The following is an 18,090-nucleotide window of genomic DNA, read 5'->3' on the forward strand; positions in this document are numbered from 1 at the left end:
TTTACAAACAAGATAGCCAGATCACTTACTATTTCAGTGACTGGCCAGTAGTCATCTATTATGTGTGTGTATCTTTAATGTACAGTCTGAAAGAAATGTGGAAACCCTCTGCTGCAATTTAGCCATCTTTTGTTTTTTTGCTTTCCAATCAGTAGTATTATTTATTGTGTTTTCTAGGTGAATATTAGAAATTACACATTTTCCTTCAAATACATATCTATCAGATTCAGATTACATGCTCACCTGAGCTATTAAGTCACCATTTTCTGCATGTACCATAATTACTGCTCCGTGTCCCTTTAGAAAGGTAAATATTTCGTAAAGCTGTGGAGAAAAATAATATGTTAACAAAAACAATCCTCATGCACCTGAATTAAAGAGAACCAGAGGTGGGTTCTAAGAATACAATTAGCATACAGAGGCTGGTTCTCCATACAATGACCATCCTCTGTTGCTATACCGTCTCCCCCAGTCTCCCCCTGCTCTCTGCTATGCCCCCATAAATCAATCGCTGTGCTGGTGACGTCTGTTTACATGTGAAATGTCAGTATGCCGCTCCTCCACCTCCTCCATAGCGCTGGTCACCGCCCGCGTCCCTTCCCTCCCCGCTGATTGGACCAGTGCTATGGAGGAGGCGGGGGAGCGGCAGACTGACACTTCACATGTAAACAGCCGGCTGGCGACACGCTGCATGTCGCCAGCACGGCGATTGATTTATGGGGCATGGCAGAGCGCAGGGGGGAGACTGGGGGAGGCGGTATAGCAACAGAGGCTGGTCATTGTATGCTGAACCAGCCTCTGTATGCTAATTGGATTCTTAGAACCCACCTTGGGCTCTCCCTAAACTGTGCAAGCATTCCATGCAGGCTTCAACAACCGTCAGATCATTAGAAATAATTGCACTATACATGCTATACGAATACCGGAACATCACATACATGTATATGAACCAAAAAGGAAACCAAGCATTGCATTAACTACGTAACCAGCATAAATAAAAGGTATAATTCTTTTTAACATATTATTTTTATTTTATTTTGTTTTCCACTATAAATAAAAAATAAAAAACTATTTTAACGAGAACATATGAAATCTTACAAATTAAATCTGAAGGCCTGTACCCGGTACGCGACTTTTACAACGATTTTTCTGACAGCCTGCATGCTGCATTGTGCACTCTGCATAGAGAGACCCAGTGGCGTAGCTATGGGCCCCAGTGCGAGTTTTACATTGGGCCCCACTCCCCCCCAAGCACTCTATACGTAACACTTGATGTGGCACAACAAAACCTGTCATGGTCATCCACAGTGTTGGAGGTGCAGGAAGGGGATGGGGAACAGTTTGTTAATGATTACTACTATTCAAACATCCATAGAAGTGATTATTATTAGCACAGGACCAATAAACAGCTAATACATTGATTGAGGAAGAGCCCCATGGGGCCCCTCTGGCCCAAGGGCCCCGATGCGGTCGCTACCTCTGCAACCCCAATTGCTACGTCACTGGAGGGACCCCACTCTTGCTATATCACCAGTGGATTAGCGACCCCTCCATTTTATACCCAAAATATGGGAGTGAATGAATCAGCTTACCTGCTGATATCTGATACATGGTACCGGTATGTACACACTTTACATTTTCCTCAACTAAAATAACAGTAGGTGATCGTCTCCACCAAAATCTGCAGCATGTCCAGATACAGCCCATTATCACCGACGCAACCATTAATGGTCCATTGTGCAGGTTGTGAGCCGTTACTGTTGTCGTAAGAAACTTTACTGAAAATTCATTTAGCGAGGGTGCTTTTCACTTGTCTGCCCCCTCCCCATAGAATAAAAACAGTTGAACGCAACATGATGCAAGCACAGTTGTTATTGAGAATACCTGGCTATCTGTCATTTGGTATATATCTTTGTAAGCCATATAGACTTGGAAGGAGTTCACACCTAAACAACAAGGAGAAGAAAAAATGTTAAGGCAAAAAACGGATACAAAACCATAATTGCATTATTTGATAATAGTCCTATAGCCCGTTGAATGAATGATAGGCGCTAGAGAAATGTTGCACGCGCACACTTCCCCCGAGTGCACAGCCTCGACCCACTGCACACTCAACCGTGACCCGCACCACACTGTTGCAGCAGCAACACATGGACACAGGTGGATGCAGAAAGCTGGGGTCTTATTAGGTAGGATATAGTTGCACCAGCTATGTGCATGGATTTTCACCATAAGCATACCCCATTTAGTATTCTCCCCTGTGGTCAGGAAAGAGTGGCTGTAGAAGACTAATTCCCACCTGGGCTCATTCTTCTTTACAGATTAGATCAGGTTGTCTTTAAGTGCTGTACATATTAATCAATACAGCAGAAAACAGCAGTGCACTGTATGATCACTTTATAGACATTTAATGCCCAAACGAGTTGCTTCTAAAGCACTCGTAGGATCGATTCAGCTAAGCACCAGCCAAGAGGATTGTTCTCTGCACTCACCCCGCCCACTGCACAACATCAATCCCATCTCCATCTGCCCTCTTCTCCCCCCGCGCAGCAACAGAACCCATCACCAGCCTTCAGGCTAGAAATGCATCTGTACAGTGTCTGCCCTGTAATGTCGCCTTAGGGATTGGGTCCTGATACCTGCCAAGTAACGTGATACGTGCCAAGTGGCGCTTCTATTGAGGCAGAGGGGGCAAATGCTTTAGGGCCCCGAGTGCTGCCAGGCCCCCAAGGTCTACCCCTGCTTCAGTATGTTCTCCCTGGGGCCCCTGCAAAGTTTTGTCAGTAATGTCAACTCCCCTGTCCCGGCGCGTAGTTCCTCCATGCTCCCGTCTTCATCCATCTATCCATCCATCCATCCATGCCGCTGCCTGTACTCAATGACCCGGGGCACGTTACTACACAATAACACACTGAGAAGAAGCAGCCAGCGAGAAAGGATCGATAAAGACGGGAAGATAGGCGCACTAAGGGACCATGTGCCGGGACATGTGAGTGGACATTACTGACAAAACTTCACAGGGGCTTTGGGGTGGATATAATAAGGCAGGGGAAATCTGGAGGGGGAAGGGGGTGGTAGCCAGCTCAGGGCCCGGGGGGCTTTAACCAGCTCTGCAGACACATGCCTCATATGAGTCACGAGGCATAAGCCTGTGACTGGCTGGTTATGATCACACGATCACTGTCACATGATTATGCAATTTCAGCCAGATTGATCACATGATTACGTGTAACTCCTAGGTGTACCCAATTTATTCTAGAAGATAAATCATTTAAAAGACTCTGATATTTGCACAGAACCTACTAAAAAGCAGTAAACTTTCCAGGTCAGATAAATGTCAAATATATTTATATTTCTGTGCAGATATGGGTAATGTGTATATTTAATTTTAAATATTTTTAGTAGTTTTTACAATACTTCAGATCTGTCATTCTTTTATTGTACTTGGTAATGCTGAATGTTTTCTCTTTTTTTTTCTGTTCAGATTATCCAGATCACAACAGCCTTTCTCATAGACAGTGCAAGTACCTTTATCTTGCATAAGAATGTCCAGCTCTTCCCGGATGCCATCATACCAGCTGGTTATGTCCACATGGAGGGAATAGTCACAGCAAGACTTGGTATCAGCCACTTCATGCCACTTTTCAAACGAAGCCAGTAAATTTGATCCAGGGTCAGGAACAACATGGTCGACTGTAGAGGCAAAAAACATAAAGTTAGTGACTTATCTATCACTTACATTCAAAGTCTGTACATAGAAATAATATTTATTCACTAGCAATGCCTTGTTGCCAGGAAACAATGAACCAAACTTCTATCATGTGACTTTGCCTAGGCAATGTAGCTCAACTCCACAGGAGAATTATGACAGTGTGATGTCACCTGTAAAATAGGCATACAAAGTCAGAGGGCATAAAACAAATGTAGGGCATATACTGTAACCAGGTTGAAGATGGTAGCCGGTAGAGACATGGCTGTAAGGCTGTCCTCATTTCAGGACAGCCGGGCGGATCGCTCAGAAACAGCCGTATTAGTCTGGCGACAGACTGTACACACGCCGGACTGTCGCTGGAACGCCCGGCCAGCGGGAGGGTCTGACGGACCCGTCGTTTGTGGCCGTAGTGCATGTGTACGCACCTTAAGGCTTGAAACACTGATGAATGGCCAGTAATGTCATTTTTTCAGTCACTTCTGTCCATTCCGCTCAGTATATAAAACAAAGAGTCTCAGGATATTGTGGGGGTAGGTTAGATTAAGTTCATCATTTGAGGATATGGCTAATGCTAGATCAGGTGATTATGAAACAGTTAACAGGTTTAGTATAAGGGTACACACAGGGGAATGTGGATAATTGGGGTAAAAACAAGTTATAATTAAGGATATACAGTATGAGGGAATAGTAGCAAAGAAGATTTTAGTTAAAGCAAACCTGAACTGAAAATTAAAAGTCAAAATAACCATGCACAGGTCATACTTACCTCCCATGTAGTCTACTCCTCAATCTCTTTCTCCTCTCTTGCTGTTTGTCCACTGTGAATGATGGAATTGTCCATCCTTCATTTTAAAAATGGGCATTACCCCATAACAGCTTGCTGGTCATCACACTGTTAAACTGTAATGTCACCCACTTGAACTATCGGGAAACATAGATCTTATCTTGCACATCAGTTATTCTTTCAGTTATAACTGACATCAACTGATATATAACTGACAGTAACTGATATATTTCAGTTCTGACAAAATCTTGCCAGAACTGTAAGGAATCTTTGTTAGAAGAAATTACCGAGCTTCAGCATGTGTTTATTTTACTTAATTTTACTCGGTTCAGGTTCTCTTTAAGGTTACATTCAGCAGAGTAGAAAGGGTAGGGTTGGGTCAAAGGGATGTAGTGAAGTTAAGATTTGTTTGAAGAACCTACTAAGGTTAGAACCCTAAAACTGGGTATTGCCACAATGTCCTATTGCCAACACTACTGTCATTGTTCCTCACCAGAAAACACAAAGTCATGTTAGTCATGCAGCACATAAATGCACTCCACATTCCATAACTCACTAATCATCGTGGTTCCTCCAGCTACAGCTGCCTTAGTCCCTTGGTAAAAGTCATCCACCGTTGTCATGCCCAAGTAGGGCTTCTGGAGATACGTGTTTACATCAATGCCACCTGGAATGACCATCCGCCCATTGGCTTCAATAGTTTTCACTCCTCCTGGAACAATCAAGTTCTCCCCAATTTGTCTGAAAGTCAGAGAAGCAAATATAGATAGAAATTCACTATACCAGTTTGAAACAGCGTGATTTCATTTCAGCAGATAAACAGAATATGATTTTAGCTCAATGCATGAAGATAATCAAGGTCTACAAGAATGCCAACACGTGTTGTTGTTGTTTTAAATTAAAGAAAGCCCTTGTCATTGGATTGTGCATTGAATGGAAAGATAAGTTCATGCTTGATTAGTAGCTTCATTATAGGAAGCAGGTATACCTTGGAATGTTCAAACAATAATAGCTATTTTATGGATTCATAATGTGCATTACAACATTATGTGCCTATCCTGATCTGATGCTCACTTCCTGACTTGCATGCCACCATCTGGTATGTCTTTTCATTGTGCTTGAAGAAGGGTTGGTTAGACATGAAACGGAATTGTACCATGATGACCATTGCACAAACCTATGGCTGGATGTATCAAGCTTGCATTTGACAATTGACTTTGTAACATGGGATATGGTATAAAAGTTGCAGTGTCTATAATGGATTAATAAAATGCCCATAATACTTTGAACATTCCAATGTGCACCAGTTTCCTATAATGATTATATTAGTGTGGTGACCACCTAGGAATTACCTTTCCCTGCAAAACTTCCATAACAGGTTTGGGAGCTTTTGAAATCAGAATATTATTACTGTATTACTGATTTATAAAGTGTGAACAAATCTTGCGACACTACAGAATTGGTAGACATGGTAATTACAGTAACATATGCAACAGTAGCGTCACTAGCGGGGTGTGGTAGGTGCGGAGCAGGGGTGACACCAAGCTCCAGGCTAAAGGTGGCCACACACCATACAATTTTTTAAATATCTGTTCAATTTAAGAATTGCAATCATTTTTTCTGACTGATTGTAACATTTCAAAAATATGACCAATGTACCACACACATATGTTAAATTTTTCCTCAATTATGATAAAAATAATTGGAAACTCTGACAAAATTGCTAGGGTGTGTATATTAATAAATTGACAATCTAACACACACCATACAATCTTTAGAAAGATTGAAGAAAAATATCTGGCATTCCGGATTGATAGAAATCGAATAAAACTGGAAATCCGATCTGATTTTTCAGTCAAATGAAAAAAAGTTTTCGATGTTATCGGAAGATCTGATCGTTTTTATCGAATTGCCGTAAAATCAGATCATTTTATTGTATCGTGTGTGTCCACCTTAAAGAGAACCCGAGGTGTGTTTAAAGAATGTTATCTGCATACAGAGGCTGGATCTGCCTATACAGCCCAGCCTCTGTTGCTATCCCAAACCCCACTAAGGTCCCCCTGCACTCTGCAATCCCTCATAAATCACAGCCGTGCTGTGAGGCTGTGTTTACATCTGTAGTGTCAGTCTCAGCTGCTCCCCCGCCTCCTGCATAGCACCGGTCCCTGCCCCCGTCCCTTCCCTCCAATCAGCAGGAAGGGAAGGGATGCAGGCGGGGACTGGAGTTCTGCAGGAGGCGGGGAGAGCAGCAGACTGACACTATAGAGATAAACACAGCCAGCTCTGACAAGCTGTTTGTCAGCAGCGTGGCTGTGACTTATGAGGGATTGCAGAGTGCAGGGGGACCTTAGGGGGGTTTGGGATAGCAACAGAGGCTGGGCTGTATAGGCAGATCCAGCCTCTGTATGCAGATAATATTCTTCAAACCCACCTCGGGTTCTCTTTAAGGGACAGTGGAGAAGGCTATGTAAATACTCTGAGTTGAAAGTATTTGGCCAATTAGAGAAGGCAAAAAATGACAAGTTAAAGACTCCTCGGAAATTGGAAATTCGCGGAATTGGTAACTGGCATTAGCGTAAATCGGAATTTTCAAACATCTGTATTCTGCACTAAAATAGTGCTGAGATACTGGCGCTGGGTACAGAACAGCTGCTCATAATATGCATAACTAAGATGGGCGCTGAATAAAAATTTGCAATTCTAAATGACTGTTTTCTATTTTGAACAATTTCCAATTGAATAATGATCTGTAATTGCCTATAGAGTCATCATTGGATCCTGAAGACTTTTGCTGTAATACATTTCAAGTGTATACATCACCATAACATATTTTTTTAGATTTAAACAAGACAAACATATTTTCTTTAACAACAGAATTATGATTTATACACATCACAGGGCAGACTGCCTATTATAATGTGTGTAAATGTGCCAGCAGTAACGATCATGCTTGATCATTAGGGCAACACTGGGGGTCACTAGCGCCACATCTGAGCAGTATGTATAATAGAGAGGGGAGTAGGAACAAGGGGCAGCGTACAGGGGAACAGTAATAACTGTTATTTTCTGCCCTTGAAATATAGGTGTGTGTTGGCCTGAGTTTCAATTATCTGCCAGGAGTTTCTACAGCTGTTGCAGTGCTAACAAATACAAGTAAGCTCTCCTGGGCAGAATCCACACAGGGTGGATTTCTCGCGTATGTACAAAAAGGGCGCCCGGACAAAAAGGGCGCGGGGTGTAAACTCTAATTAATTATTAATCATTAATAGCATTTATAAACATAGTGTGCTATATTTCGTTTACAAATAATGTTTAACAAAATTATAAATCATTAAATAATGTTTATGAAATCGGAAATTGTGAAAACGTTAATCTTCCCTGTTTCAAAAGTTAAACTTATAATTACGTTTATTAAAAAAACAATATTATATGTTTAATTGTTATAATTGTATATTATTGAGAATAACCTTCATTTATGATTTGTTCTTATAATAAAATCTGAAAATATTCTTTATAACGATGATATAAATATAACTACGTTCGTAATAAGTGTTGTAAAACAGTAGTAATTATTACTAAAATTTTACTAAAACTATACCTAAGCCTACTCTTACACAGAACCCTCCCTGTACCTATCCCTAACCCCTAGACCCCCTGGTGGTGCCTAAACCTAAGACCCCCCTGGTGGTGCCTAAACCTAAGACCCCCCTGGTGGTGCGTAAACCTAAGACCCCCCTGGTGGTGCCTAAACCTAAGACCCCCCTGTTGGTGCCTAAACCTAAGACCCCCCTGGTGGTGCCTAAACCTAAGACCCCCCTGTTGGTGCCTAAACCTAAGACCCCCCTGGTGGTGCCTAAACCTAAGACCCCCCTGGTGGTGCCTAAACCTAAGACCCTCCTGGTGGAGCCTAAACCTAAGACCCCCTGGTGGTGCCTAACCCTAACCACCCCCCTGGTGATTTATATTGTAATGTTACTATACCTAACCCTACTCTCACACAGAACCCTCCCTGTACCTATCCCTAACCCCTAGACCCCCCTGGTGGTGCCTAAACCTAAGACTCCCCTGGTGGTGCCTAAACCTAAGACTCCCCTGGTGGTGCCTAAACCTAAGACCCCCCCTGGTGGTGCCTAAACCTAAGACCCCCCTGGTGATGCCTAACCCTAACCACCCCCCTTAGTCATCGCTTTATTATGTGGATAATAATGTTTTACAAATTGTGACTCCAAAAAATATATTGCAATTTACATTACGTACTGATCGCTTTATTTTGTGAATAATGTTTTAAAAACAGTAAGGGATAAAACTTTAAATAATGTTTTAATTAGTTAAATAGGATAAATATGTTTAGTATTTTTATAAACGTTATTCGGCACGGATGCATTTTATAAACGTAAATCACCACAAGCACAGTTATAAATCATTAAACATCTCCGGGCGCCGTTTGTAAACTTTATTTAGCTCCGGCGCCCTTTTTTCCTGCTCTGCGCCCATTAAACGTTATTTATTATGGGAGTGAATGGCGGCGCCCTTTTTGTCCACTAGCTGCCTGCGCCCTTTTTTCCCAGCTCCGGATTTCTCTGTGTTTCCCTTCTCTCCTGTGCAAGAGTTCAGGTCCGCTTTAAGGCAGCTGCAAGGAAAACAAAGTCTAGCTAAGTAAATGTGCTGCTAATATGAGTGTATTGGCTTCCATAATTTGGCACTACTCAGAAAAAGTAAATAATAAACACCACACTGTCCGCCAGGGCAGTGCTGACACAGAGGCTGATGAGGCTCGAGCCTCTGGGCGCAGGTCACTGCAGTCCGGGTGGGCGCAGTGGTTGTGCGCAGGCAGTGCAGCGGCAGCAGCTAAACATGGTGTGGAAGTGTCAGTATTCCGCAAGATAGGAACCCAGAGCAGAGGGGGAGCAAAGCAGCACCACTTAGGGAAACGGGAGGCAACATCTGCACGCTCATTGCAGCTTATAACAGGAATGTCCTCCTTTACAGGTACGTGTGCAGGGCGCAGTTTGCAGCCTCTTCTGGGTACTGGTTCGTTGGCAGACCCTGGAGCCATAAAGGAGAGTGTATCTGCGCTGTGTGCTGCAGAGCATTCCGTCCCCTGTGCCTTCACCATGCACCACCAAATTTAGGATATCTCTCCCCATTTGCTCTACAGCACTCAGTAATCTGTCTCTATCAGTTAAAGTTGCTTGGAGGTCATATGAGGTCAAAGGTCTTGAAGTTGCCCACTACTGGGACTGATACTAATGATCCAGGCAGTGTGTGGAAGAAGGTAAAAGCTTAGCTTTGCCTTTTTTGTGATATACACAGACTCACAAATCCGCTCTCTTCAGTGAGGTATCTCTCTCACTCACTCACTCACTCACTCACTCACAACTCTAACTCACTCTCTCTTTCTCTCACTCTCGCTCACACTCACTCACATTCTCGCTCTCACTCACACTCTCTCACTCTCTCTCGCTCACACTCACACCCTCTCTCTCACTCACACTCTCTCACTCACTCACTCTCTTTCTCTCACTCGCTCACACTCTCTCTCTCACTCTCTCATGCTCACTCACTCTCTCTCACTCTCTCTCTCTCTCTCTTGCTTGCTCTCTCTAGCTCTCTCTCTCTCTCTCTCTCAGGCCTCATTCACACCTAAAATCGAAAACGCAAGCTTTTGTGTGAACGAGCCCTTAGGGCCTGTACACACTGAAAAACGCAAGCAAAATCCTTTTTAAAATCGCAAGTGCATGTAGTTTTAAAAACGCATCGTATGCGTTTTTAAAAACGCATGTGCTTTTGCCTGCGTTTTTGATGCATTTGCGTTTTTCTTGTAATTGCTGATTGGCTAAAGAATCCTTTGTTTTTTTTCTAGTTTACATTTTAACAGGAATCAGGAAATTACAGAGTCTTCTGGGATACTGACTTCTGAAAAACGCAGGCAAAAATGCAAGCAGATGCGTTTTTAATGCGTTTTCTTAAGCACCACCAGAGGGAGCAGCGGGACACACATAATACATCTGACCGTGCAACTGACGATCATTTCGGAGCCAGCATGGGGTTTGTCTACCCCATGCCTTGACAAAGCCCTGAAACGATCGTCAGTTACACGGTCAGATGTATTAGGTGTGGGTGTGATGGGAATAAAAGTTACATGACGTTTCAGCAAGTCTTTCAACAGATCCTTCCTTTGGTATGGTTATACACAATACAGTCACATAAGTCATTCACATCAAAGGCTAGCCCTGGTTGAGCACTCTTAATTGGGTACTCTTGATGGGGAGGATCATGGGGACACTATGGAGAGCTAACACAATAGATGGTCTTAAAGAGAGTCTGAAGCGAGAATAAATCTCGCTTCAGACCTCATAGATAGCAGGGGCATGTGTGCCCCTACTAAAACGCCGCTATCCCGCGGCTTAACGGGGGTCCCTTCACCCCCAAATCCCCTCCGTACAGTGGGGGAGCGCTTCTGCATTGGGGCAGGGCTAACCGCCGCAGCCCTGCCCCACGCGCGTCTGTCAGACGCGTATCTCCGCCTCTCCCCCGCCCCTCTCAGTCTTCCTTCACTGAGAGGGGCGGGGGAAAGGCGGCGATGCACGTCTGATAGATGCGACTAGAGGCAGTGCTGCAGCCATTAGCCCTGCTTCCAGGAAGAGATTTTTCACGACCAACTTAGCGACCAAGTCTTGCGGGGGTGGGTTTGGGGGTGAAGGGACCCCCGGATAGCGGCGTTTTAGCAGGGGCACACATGCCCCTGCTAACTATGAGCTCTGAAGCGATATTTATTCTCGCTTCAGAGTCTCTTTAAATGAATGGGAGATCCTACAGCTGCCGTTACAGTATTAGTCACTTACTTTATAAGGCCATCTTCAAGGTAAACATCTGCGTAGAAGGACTGGTCATCATTGATAATTCTCCCTCCTTTTATAAGGAGTCGATCACTCTAGAAAAGAAACAGTATTTTTAGCACAAACAATGCGGTGTGTATGTAATACAAACAGTCACTATGTCAAGTATGATGTATGTAACATACTACATGCTGCAGAAATTGAATCCATGTGTCAAGCAGTGGTGTAGCTAAGGAGCTATGGGCAGGTTTTACATTGGGACCCCCAAGCACTCTATACATAACAACTGATACAGCACACCAAAGCCTGCCAAGGACAACCACAGTGTCAGAGGCGCAAAAAATAATACTGTAATTACACGAGTCTGCAGAGAGGACCCAATCGGGCTTGGGTATTTCCACCAAAGCCAGAGTGAAGAGCTGCTGCTGCGGCCTGCACGTGTGGCTGACAAGCGCTGACAATGAGATCTTCGGGGGGTTCCTGCGCTGGATCCCCTCTACTAAGGAGGAAGAGGAAGCCTCTTTAGCATCCAGAGGATTCCACTCCCAAGGTAAGTACCCCCCAGGGGCACTTTGTTTCTTACAGGTTTACTTTAAGGCATACATGACGAACTCTGGCCTGTGGGCCAAATTTGGCCATCAGAGACATTACATTTGGCCCTCAAGTGGTTTCCCCACTTTGCATTATGTTTGGCCCACTCTAGACCACCAGGGAAGCTGTATTGGAGGTAAAGCCCTAGAACACCAGGAAAGCCATATGGGTGGGTAGGGGGAAAGCACTAAACACTAGGGAACTGTATAGGGGAGGGTGGACCGCTAGACACCAGGGAACTTTATAAGGGAGGAAGGTGGCCAATAGACGAGGATAGCCCACGACTAGGTCCCAGTGTACAATTTTGTCCCACTTTGTATTCGAGTTTAACACCCCTGCTTTAAGGGAATGTATTGGGGAAGTGATCTAGTGAAACAGATGAAGCAAGAAAGCTCTTCAAGGACCACTATCATGAAAAACTGTACAATTTAAAATACATGTAAAAACATACAAATAAGTGCATTTCTTCCACATTAAAATGAGCCATAAATTACTTTTCTTCCATGTTGCTGTCACTTACAGTAGGCTTGTAGAAATCTGACAGAACCGACAGGTTTTGGTCTAGTCCATCTCTTCATGGGGGATTCTCAGCATGGCCTTTATTTTTTGTAGAGACATTCCCTGGAAAGGATTTATATAAAGATGCTGGACAGCCTCCCTGCACACTTTTTTTAGCAGTTGGACAAAGCAACTGCCATTCACTAAGTGCTTTTGAAAATAAAAAAACCCCTAGAATCCCCCATGAGGAGATGGGCTAGTCCAAAACCTGCCGGTTCTGGCAGACTTCCACAACCTACTTTAAGTGACAGCAACATAGGAGAAAAGTAATTTATAGCTCATTTTACTCTGGAAGAAATGTACTTCTTATTTGCATGTGTTTACATGTATTTTAAATTTTACAATTTTCGCGATAGTGGTCCTTTAAACACCAACATTATACTGGTAACAACGGATTCTTCTCTGCATGGAAAGAATGGATCATGGCTGACTAAGACAATCAGTATTACAGCTGCTGGTGCTGAAAGTCATTAATCAAGCTGTCTAGCCGATTAGTCACAGCAACACGTTTCAGCTCTGCGTATTTATAGATCATTACCCAGCATGCATTTCATGCTTACTCAAGAGAGGAGCAAAAATATAACAAAAGCAGAACTGAGCTTTGAGGCAATGTTGCATTTAGATCAGGGGTAGGGAACCTATGGCTAGGGAGCCAGATGTGTCTCTTTTGAGGCTACATCTGGCTCACAGTTAGAGGTTGATTATCTAAGCTACAGTGCTCAAGCAGCGCAGCTTAGTGTGGCAGCACAAGTAAAATTTTCAAAGTAGGTATCCTACTGCTGTAGCATGCTCTACTAACTTACTCACGCTCCCCCCAAAACGAACAGCCGCTCCAGTTGTTCCACTCCTAACCCTGTCAGGTTCATTGACTTCGTAAGACGAGCTCCCCGCACTTTGATTGGCCCGGTAGGCTGGGCGCCTCGGCTATCAGCTTTCAGCAGCACTTTTAGTTGGACTGAGGAAGTAGGTGAGTTCCCACGAAACACGTTGCCGTTGCTTTTTACTAATAAACAATTCATCTTATGTGAATTTGTCGTCCTTGAGGTAAGCCACCTCATTTTCTTTATTTTTTAACAGTTTTTAGAGTATTTTATTTTCATTGGGTGCCTCTTTCCCCCTTTTTTGTATCATAATACTATATTTATTGAGGAGATGGACAATAGCTCAATCTGCTATACAGGTGTGATGATTTGCACAGCTGCCTGTGCAGGCAGGCAGCCTTTTGACCATTGTGTAGGTTTGCATGCTGCAGGACTCTGGAAAGAAGAGCTTCTGTCAGTTTTGCAGCTTGTGCTTGCAGAGTAATTTGCATACGTTGTCATGCAAATTGCCTGGCCACATTCATTGGAGGCGTGTACTATAAGTACTATGTCTTTCCCACAATGCTTCGCTGGTCATAAGGATTTCGTCCTATGTAACACTCCTGGTGGGGTGTCAGCCTTACTCTCTGTTTGAAGTTCAGCTTAGAGTAATTCCTGGAAACTGTGCTAGGCAGATTTCTCTAGTGCAGTTAGGATTGTTTATCTGTTTTGTTTGTCTGTTGCGATTGTCCTGTCCCAGCGGTGGTCGATAGAAAGTCGTTCTGATCTCTGTTCTTGGAGCATAGCTGGTGCAGCGGTTGCTACCAGCTATCTCTTCTGTTCTGCCTCTCTGGATCGCGCTAGCTACTTTTCGCTAGCGCTGTGGATCCTTCTGTTTTGTCTCCTGGGATCGCGCCAGCCACTTTTCGCTAGCGCTGTGGATCCTTCTGTTCTGTCTCCTGGGATCGCGCTAGCCACTTTTCGCTAGTGCTGTGGATCCTTCTGTTCTGCTACTCTGTACCTGGATCGAGCTAGCCACTTTTGGCTAGTGCTGTGGATCCTATCTCTCGCTTGTCCCTGTTTTCGTGTGTCTGTCTTGTCTGCTACGACCACTTGCTGGAGGCTCGGTGAGGTAACCGTTAAGCAAGCGTTCGCGTCCTCTGTTTCATGTCTGTCTGTCGATGGTTAGTTAGGCGTGCGTGTCTCTATTGTGCTTATCACGTGGAGACCGCGCATAACCGCGTGCACTGTTGCGAATGAGTGCGGTGTTCGCGGTTAGCTAGCGTTTGTTATTTTCCGCATCTTCTCATTGTATTATTTGCTGTGCCTTTGCTACCCTCGTATTCTATTCTGATCTGCCTTGTGTCACGTCTGGCGATCGCACCTCTCGCGATCGCGTTCCTATTTCATATCTGCTGTTGTGTGTGCGCGGTCGCGGGGTGGCGACTAGGTTGGTGCACACACATACAACCTGTCCCTTTGCTCGTTCTCATTCGCAATCGCCTCTCTTGCGATTGCGTTCTGCGCTTCGTACAATTCCTGTCTGGCATTTGTGGAGGTACAGAGGATTGGTTCCTCTGCACTCCCCAGCGCCATCTGCAGACAGGAATTTCCCTCTACAGGTGCGTAGCACCTTTTGCTGGGTGCCTGCAATTACACGCTTGTGGAGGATTTCCACCGTGTAAGCGCACGCGTTGTGCGCTGATCACGGAGAAAGTTCCACAATCGTTACAGTATGACCAGCCCAACCCAAAACCCCAGTGTAGACGGAATTTCCAATTTGTACGATTTTGTCGAATATGGCTCTTGTACCTTTAAGAGATTAAAAAACTTGAACCTGAATCAGCAGACGAATTTTTGTCTGAGTGTACGAAACTGTTAGCGAACCCTGAATTCCAATGCACCCCAGTGTCTACCTGGGCCCCCCAAATGGTCTACATTCTGTTGGGGGGCGAAATGTCAATGTGGGCTTATGATGTGTTATATCATACCACCCTGAGTCAAAAGCTACGTACAGACATGCGATAACGATCGTTCGTAAGCAACGACGAACGATCAATTAAGGAGAGAAATGAAAAGGTCGTTAGTAAAGAGGTGTTGAAAGTGGGAAACGATCAGATCGTTTCCGAACGAACGATGCGGAAGTGACGAAGGTATGATACAGCGCATCTAGTATGCTAAACGTTATTCAGATCAATGAACCCGGAACGAACGTCATTGTTAATGGCCAGTAGGAAAGAGGAAGTTGCGTACATATATATATATATATATATATATATATATATATATATATATACACACACAGGGAGAGAGAGATATAGATAGATATATCTCTATCTATGTCAACATATATCTATATATCTCTATACATCTATCTACATCTATATATATATATATATATATATATATATCTATATACATCTCTCTGTCTCTCTCTCTCTGTCTGCGCATGTACGGTACTTAACGAACGATCGTTTTTGTAACGATCAGCATACACACGTACTTTTGCTAACGATCGTCGTTACAAAAAATCCGCCAGGACGGATTTCCAGTTTGCAACGACTTCAGTCGCTGATCGTTACCCTTAACGATCGTTAGCGGTTATTTTGTAACGATCGTCGTTATAAACGATCGTTAGTCGTTCGTTACCAACGACTTTAGTCGCATGTCTGTATGCCCCTAAAGACCCCTGGAATTCTTGGCCTTTTTAATTCACAATTGGCTGAGATTACCTCAATTACCATACTCCCTTAATGAGTTGTTGTCAGCAGCTCAATCAGCTGTTCCATCTACTCTTTCATCCATAAAGCAGCCATCCAAAGCCTCTAAGTCTAAACGTAAAAGATCTAGGAAGGCTTCCCAGCGGAAAGATCCGTTGCCCCTAGCAACCACAAATAAAGAGGTTATTTCTGTCAAGTCTGAAATGGGCAAAACCATGCAGTATGATAATGATGTTTATAATGCATCTGCTGATCAGTTTCCAGGTTTTTTGCCCCAATCCAAAGCTTATGTGGATCCTGCTATAGGTAGGATCGCACACTACATTAAAGCAGTTAAAAAATCTGTTCTTGTTCCTGAACTCCACCCCTATGGAGATTATCTGGATACTGGCCTGTTTGAACCCCCATTTGCTTCCTGGGATGTTGGGGCCTTGCTGAAGGAATTCGATTTTGATTGGAAAGCCTTTTGCGATTTTTACATCGCAAAAAGTGAAGATGTCTTGAATGCTTGTCTTGATTCTATGTACCTTCTGATTGATTCCGATGAATGTGACAAGGATGATGTGGATCTGGTGATCTATGTATGGCAAACGATTTTGGATGAGTTGCACACACACCAACCAATTGATTCCAATAAAGAGACATCGTTGTCGTATGATTGTTCCTGCCTTTCTGGGGTAAAGCATGAGAGTCTTGACTTTGTGCAATCTAAAATGAATGAGTATGCCGCTGTGGTTGATTCCTGTGCGAATCCTGAAGGATTCTCTCCTGACAGTGTGCAGTTTGAATCTGTGCGATCTGATGCCTGTTTCTCGGATGTTCCTGCAGATTGTGATCGGCATGAGTCTGCCGATTTCCTCAAGGATGTGTGGGATCCTTTGTCATTTAGAAACAGATCTTTGAGATCTTCCATCTGTGACCCTGCTATGGGGAAAGTTTCTCGACTGTGCAGCGTCAAAAGTGAAATTAATATGCCTAATAAAGTTTATCCTGTTGATGTCGCTATTTCTTCTGCAAATGATTCCCTGTCTCACCCTGTTCTCACCTGTAAGGGCCCGTTGCCTGGAGACAGTTGCTCCAGTGTTTCGGTCCTAGATGCCTTGCAGTCTGCTCCGCAGATCGCTGAGGTTTGCGCTATGGAAGCGTCAGTTTCACAACCTAAAGCGATTTTTGATTCGCAGGTTTTGCGTTCTGGCTCCTCGGATTTGACATTGTTAGCCGAATCTAAGAGTGAGACAGCGCTTCGGTTTTGTGAATCTGACTCTGAAACAGCTCTGCTGGGTCCAGAGAAAGTTTCTCTGAGCCTGCCCTGTACCATGAATAACAAAATGATGTCCAATCACACTGACATTTGGGAGTCCCTTTCTTGCTTTGAAGAAAGTTCTGACTCTCCACCCCGTACTCTGGATGAGTCAATATTGCCTCGTACAATATCTCCTGCCCTGCCCCTAGAGGCTCGTCTAGGTATTGCTGCTATGTTTACCTGTTTTTCTGCAGTTTTGGAGTTGCAAGCTAGTTTGACTGCTACGCAGAATTCTGGGTGCAACGAGATTAAAGTTAGGGAGTCAGTGTGTGGTCCAGTGAATATTCCTGTACGTTCCACTCATGGTGATGAAATTCGGTCTCAGTTTGTGGTGGGGCCTTCCCTGGGACATCTGCCCTGTTCACAAGATAAAGTTCCAGTTTTGCCCTGTAACATGGATAGTACAGAGCCCTTCTTAGAAAACTTGAAAAATTATGTTCCTGAGGTCTTGTTTGATGTTCTGGAGGTCTCCGAGTTCCTCCCAAAGGGTGCAGAACTTGTAGGAGATGTCTCCTGCCCCCCAAGTCCTTCTGAGGTGTTACCCTCTTCCGTAGGCATTGCTGCCTTGCTGGCTACCTTTTCAGCTCTGATGGAGCTTCACTCATATGTAGTCAATGATGATATTATTGTCACAGAAATTTCTGAATTTGTATCCGAGTCTTCTTTTGAAAGTCCAGTGCCTGTGACCTCCACTCATGATGATTCTCTGCCCGGTACTGGTTTTGGTCTTGTCGTGCCGGACTCTGAGGTTGACAGTTCCCTGACATGTCCTGAGGTTTTCTC

General features: G+C 44.0%; 1 protein-coding gene across 3 annotated transcripts in view; it reads right to left on the minus strand.

The window, feature by feature from the left end:
- The window catches only part of CRMP1 (collapsin response mediator protein 1), a 105,186-nt gene that overhangs the window by 41,146 nt on the left and 45,950 nt on the right, over nt 1-18,090 (minus strand). For all 3 annotated transcript variants that reach the window (XM_068277051.1, XM_068277043.1, XM_068277057.1), the window contains exons 2-6: nt 11,342-11,430; nt 5,053-5,237; nt 3,529-3,693; nt 1,885-1,946; nt 244-324 (exon numbers count right to left, since the gene is read on the minus strand). In XM_068277051.1, the coding sequence (XP_068133152.1) occupies nt 244-324; nt 1,885-1,946; nt 3,529-3,693; nt 5,053-5,237; nt 11,342-11,430 (582 nt within the window). The remainder of the gene's footprint in view (nt 1-243; nt 325-1,884; nt 1,947-3,528; nt 3,694-5,052; nt 5,238-11,341; nt 11,431-18,090) is intronic.

Source organism: Hyperolius riggenbachi, chromosome 1 (genome assembly GCF_040937935.1).
Source record: "Hyperolius riggenbachi isolate aHypRig1 chromosome 1, aHypRig1.pri, whole genome shotgun sequence".
In the NCBI taxonomy this organism is placed as follows: Eukaryota; Metazoa; Chordata; class Amphibia; order Anura; family Hyperoliidae; genus Hyperolius; species Hyperolius riggenbachi.